Source organism: Triticum aestivum, chromosome 2D (genome assembly GCF_018294505.1).
Source record: "Triticum aestivum cultivar Chinese Spring chromosome 2D, IWGSC CS RefSeq v2.1, whole genome shotgun sequence".
Taxonomy (NCBI): domain Eukaryota; kingdom Viridiplantae; phylum Streptophyta; class Magnoliopsida; order Poales; family Poaceae; genus Triticum; species Triticum aestivum.
The window spans coordinates 424,959,368-424,964,869 of record NC_057799.1 but is presented as its reverse complement, the minus strand read 5'-3'; the positions used below and the strand labels follow the sequence as shown (position 1 = coordinate 424,964,869).

Sequence of the window (5,502 nt, the reverse complement as noted above, 5' to 3'; positions counted from 1 at the left end):
CATGGTCTGGACCTCTTCCTTAAAGTGCAAATACGATGGGCCTGAGCCTGGCCCGACCATCGGGCTCAAAATCTAGGCCTAGGTCGGCCTGTCGGCAAGGTCGGGTCAGGCCAGGTCGGGCTTTTTCGGGCCGGGCTGCCCATGGCCACGTATAGTTCCAGGTAAACATTCCTAAGAAAGAAGATTTTTTTTTTTGAGGAACATTTTTTTAGGGGCTCGGAGCGTGCGGAGTTGGCCTCCGATGCGCGGCCGAGATTTAGGCCCGTTCAATGAATCCTCTCATACGGGCCATTTGTCGACTCGGACCTTCAGGGCTTCACGGCATTTTTCTGTCACATTTTCACACGGCAAACAAATCGAGCCCAAGTGCGAACCCACTGCCCGCCTCCCCCCTCCAGCGACGGTGGCCATGCAGTGCCGCCGCCGCCTCGCCCCCCTCCTCCGCGCGCCGTCGCCCAAAACCCTCCTCCCCCGCCTCCTCTCCCGCCTCGTCTCCTCCTCCTCCCCCTCCTCCCCGCCGCCCTCTAGGGGCGGCGGGGATGAAGCCGGGGACGGCAGCGTCGCCGGGGTGGCGGTGAAGCAGGTGACGCGGGGGAACCTGGCGGAGGCGCTGGAGGAGCTGCGGGCGCGGGTGCGCGACGCCGCGTTCGTCGGGATTGACCTGGAGATGAGCGGCGTCACCAGTGCACCGTGGCGGGACACCTTCGAGCTCGACCGCGCCGACGTCCGGTACCTCAAGCTCCGCGACTCCGCCAAGCGCTTCGCCGTGTTGCAGCTCGGCGTCTGCCCCTTCCGCTGGGACCCCGCCAAATCCGCCTTCGTTGCCCATCCGTGCGTGCCCGCACTTTTCTTCTTCCGTCCTCTCCACCACTACCTAAGAATACGCCCCCGTTTACTATATTGTACTAGCTTTGTTCATTGGTCCTAGACATCCACTACGGCCGTGTACCTTGTTAGGATCTGATGGCGCAATGCCTTTGGCATTAGCTTCCAGTGATCTCTTGCTCTTTTAGACCATTCATATATAAAACTTCTATGATATTTAGCAGAGAGTTAGCACTTATAAGACCTTGTTTTGGGCTGCCAATCCCTTGTTATCTAATAAAAGACCGGTAGCTGCATAGATCGCAGATTGATCTCATTGACTGAGATGGTGACACGACACCTGAGTGCAGTTAATCTGAACATTCAAGAACAACTGATGTAGAATGACTTACAAGGAATGCGTTTCATACTTATTTTATGCAAAATTATAATGCACCCCACCAGGATAGAATTGGTATAGCTCAAATTGCAACCGGTATTGTCATGACATAATTTTTCTTCTTCTGGGCAGGCATAACTTTTTTATCTTCCCTCGCAAGGAGCTTCCATATGACAGTTCATCTCACGAATTTCTCTGTCAGACCACTTCACTTGACTTCCTAGCAAAACACCAGTTTGATTTCAACACGTGCTTCCATGAAGGTGACATCATTTACCTGTAACACTTTGTTAATCTATATGCATGTCTCTGAATCTACTAGCCTATTTGATCCAAATCATGCAGGATCGATCTTAGCCATGCACTAAATATATTTTTGTTACTAATGAGCCTGTGCATAAAAATCATGCATATAAACCCTAGATTGTTTGTTTATTTATGATATTTCTTTAATCTCAGGAATATCTTATTTATCCAGAGCACAAGAAGAAGAGGCTCTTCAGAAACTAAATGTACTGCATCATGATGGAATATCTGCATTTCCAAATACTTCTAAACAGGAAGAAGATGTGCAGTTAAAGAGTACTGCTGATCTTCTTTTCTCAGAGAGAATGAAGATCAGATTTAATGAGTGGCGTGATGCGATAAGCGCCAACCCCAGGGTGGATAACCATAAGTTAGGAAGCAATAAATTCACCACAGACCAATTTCAGACAGTTTTCTTCAAAATGCGCCCAGCTATTATGCTTGATGGGTTTACATCACATCAATTAAAGTTAATTCAACAGGTAAGTCCTGACATATCCAATGCCTTGAAATACAGTGGTAGCTGGACAGCTAGTTTCTGTCTGTTTCATGTGTGTACAGTTCCGTAGTAAACGTGCCTTGTGAAAATACAGCCAACGATAATTCAGTTTAGAATGATGTATGTGGATGTGGATACGGATTGATGTTTTCTGTTGCATATTCTTCAACGTATCAGTGTCTAATGATCTTAGATGACGCTTCTTGGCATGCACTATTTCTTTTATGATCAGATGATATATTTCCTGTGCAGGTTTTGAGAAAAAACTTTAGAGACCTCATGTATGTTTGTACATTTGGCGAGGATGAAACATCAGAAAGGAGAGTAGTTTATACAGACAACAACGAAGACAGTATATTATTGATGGTAAGACAATTTTCTTGCTTCCTTATTAAAAATTGCACATGCTTTACTTTAGATTGAATGTTGCATTGTTGCTTTCTGTCCATTATAAATCTAATTTTGCTCCTGACTGCTTCTATCTGCTGGATTCACTTGTAGATTGAATGATGCATTGTTGCTTGTGAAACTTGCTCATATGTTTTTCTTCAATTAATAAAATAAGAATAAACAACAGATAATCATGATGTGTATAATCATTACTCCAGTACCGTGAACAATACATAGTGATCTCTGTGGGAGATATTAGTTTTCGGTCAGTAACTAATCACTCTGATTTTATTTTAATACAGAAAGATGTGCAAGAAGATCTATTCAGAAGAAGAAAAGCAAAAGTGGAATCAGCAATAGGAATCCGCCATGTCATTGATCTTATTGCCTCAGAAAGAAAATTGATTGTTGGTCACAGTTGTTTCCTAGGTATACTATTTTTTGCCTACAAATACTTCTATGATAAGTGACATTGCAGTTGTCATTCCTGATGAGGTTCCCCTATATACTGAGATGATGTTTTCCGATCATGGAAGTTACCTTCCAGATGTTTTGGGAGTTTCAGCCAGTAGATGGCCGACTGAGTTGTTGGTTGCTTTCTTCTAACTATCTCTATTTTGCAAAACAGATATTGCACAAGTCTACTCCAAATTTATTGGGCCTCTTCCCTCATCCATTAAGGAATTTGCCTTGGCTATCAACAGAATTTTCCCACATGTTGTAGATACTAGGCATCTTATGTCTGCCAGCGATGCGGTTCAGCATCTGATGAGGCAGAAAAGCAAAGCACTTTCTTCAGCCTTCTCATTATTGTGCCCTGCATTTCATTCAACTGCTGGGGAAGCATCTATCCCGGCTCCTGTGAGAATAGAAGTCGAGGCAGATGAAACAACGTATGGTTTGTCCTGGGTTCTTCATATTTTACGTGCTTCTTTACAACAGTTTACTTGCTTATGAAACAATGTATGATATGTTCCTGACCAGTGATGTTTTGATGTACTCACAATCATTTTTAGTATACATGCTTATGCACAAATTGCTTTTGCATGTAGAATATCGCTGTTAGCTTTCCATCTTCAGTACAGTTACTTGGTTTAGTCAAATGGTATTATTTCTGATCTTTTCTCTTATTTGTTTCCCTAACCCTGCAGGTTATCATGCTTTGCTTCAGGTGCTAAGCATGAGGCAGGGTATGATGCATTCATGACTGGATGTGTTTTTGCGCAGTTGTGTGCCCATATTGGCGTCAAATTTGAAGACTTCACACCTAAGGAGAACCTAGAGATGAATAAGAAGATGAAGAAATATATCAATCTTCTGCCCCCTAGCTTTAACAGCGGAACAGTACTTGATTTGCGTACTGGAATGGAGAGAGCAGATGCATGTTATAAGCTTAGATATCCTGCTGCTGTGCATGATAACATTGTTCTCATCTGGGGATTCCAATCTGGGCTGAGCGCAAAAGATATAAAGGGCTGCATCTGCAAAGTGTTTGGCCCAGCTTCAGTAACGACCGTCTTCTCGATCGATTCCACTGCTGTTCTCATTCAGTTCAGTAAACAAGAGTCTGTAAATGATTTCATGGATCTGAAGGCTACGTTGGAGAAGCAAGATAGTGCTATTTCACTCTTGCACCCTCTGTCAACTATATTAGAAGGAGGCCAAACACGAGCTGCAAACTATGATACCTACAGAGACATCTGCAGCTCATCTGTAACGAAGTATTTCTTTGCTGATCAAGCTAATGCGGTCTGTTCGGCTTCAGATACTGAGCTCAGAGGTGAGAACGTAGATGCCGGTGATGCACTGGGAACAAATAGCGTTCTTGATGAAACTGCGCATACCTTGGTAAAGCATGCAGAAGGAACCAAGCATTGTTCCAAGAAGCAAGATGCTACTGATATTTCATGCCAAGACATCTTGGATGCGCTTCAAGATGGTAAAACTTTATTTGGTAAACAAACCAGGCGGACATGACTAACATGGATTACTCTCCGAGTATGGTATACTTTGCTGTGGCCTGACTGCTCTGAATAACTATTGTTTCAAAGAGCATTTGTTTTGTCGATGTATTTTTTGATGCTACTCCACCACTGTAACTGTGCAGTAAAGAATAACCTTGTACTGACGCAGCAATGACTTATTTTTTTTCTGATCTCAGTTACAAGTGTGATTGTTTCATATGCCATCCTCTGTTCACTCACTGGAGAGCATTTGCTCTGCTTCTGAAGTTCATGGGTTAAAAACTGACACAACCCAGATTAGTACACCTTCTCATAGTGGAGGGAAGTGTAAGAAGCTTCCATTATGTTAAAGTTTTGCTACAAAATTGCTAATGTTTGGATGGTGACTAAAACAGACCATGCCAAATATTTTTTTTCAAAGCCAAAGTTCTAGCCAACTACAATTCACTTCTCTTACCAACATTGGCCAAAATATGTGCAGCCAAAACCTTAACCAAAAATATTGGCTAGCCAAATTTTGATTGGAATGTTGCACTGTGGGGTGTTGTTCGTTTGGGTTTGCTTCTTCACCTTTTTTTTTGGCCCCATTTGTCAGAGGACATCGGTGTGTTTCCGTTTGTGTATATTGGTGGGGTGGCATACATTGCTCTTGTCTCCAATTCCATGAAAGAATTTGAGAATTTGCGTCATGTGAAAATCGTCTAGATGTAAATCAGTTCCTCTTGTATATTTTTGTACAGAAGACTAACCAGCTTACTGTTTTGGTTTAATTTTTGCACTCTCGTGATCTACACCAACGCCCACACTCATTATTTGTTTCCTTTCACAGGTCTTCCGATATTTAAAAGAAGTTGATTTCATGATCAGTGTGGAGAACCCTATGACATGATTATGTGTTTGATTGAAATAAACACAAAAGATAATTGAGTTTCTCTTGCTATTGTTCTGTAGAACATAAGTGGTCATATATACAAACATGAATGTCTCACGTATTTGAAAAGGCCTGGAATACAAAACATTTTTTAAAATCTAGTGTAGGGTTCATTTTAAATGGTTTTAGAAATTTGAAGGTTTAATATAGAAGTTCATGGTTCAAACCAGACCAAGCACAACAGAATAGGGCCCAAAACAGATATTTT

The 5,502-nt window shown here is 42.5% G+C and overlaps 1 protein-coding gene across 1 annotated transcript; it reads left to right on the top strand.

Moving 5' to 3' along the window:
• The first annotated feature begins 329 nt into the window (after positions 1-329).
• LOC123053584 (poly(A)-specific ribonuclease PARN) lies at positions 330-4,559 on the top strand. Its single transcript, XM_044477057.1, has 7 exons — positions 330-831; positions 1,337-1,467; positions 1,664-1,992; positions 2,262-2,375; positions 2,702-2,828; positions 3,028-3,292; positions 3,551-4,559. Exons 1-7 carry the CDS (start codon positions 410-412, stop codon positions 4,374-4,376), a joined length of 2,214 nt encoding a protein of 737 aa, XP_044332992.1. The 5' UTR covers positions 330-409; the 3' UTR covers positions 4,377-4,559.
• Positions 4,560-5,502: the final 943 nt, after the last annotated feature.

Bases quoted from the DNA above. Each gene is read 5' to 3' on its own strand.
- LOC123053584 (XM_044477057.1), top strand. From the start codon at position 410: ATGCAGTGCCGCCGCCGCCTCGCCCCCCTCCTCCGCGCGCCGTCGCCC. The intron at 1,993-2,261 runs GTAAGTCCTGAC...TTTCCTGTGCAG, and splicing joins AATTAAAGTTAATTCAACAG to GTTTTGAGAAAAAACTTTAG. The intron at 2,376-2,701 runs GTAAGACAATTT...ATTTTAATACAG, and splicing joins AAGACAGTATATTATTGATG to AAAGATGTGCAAGAAGATCT.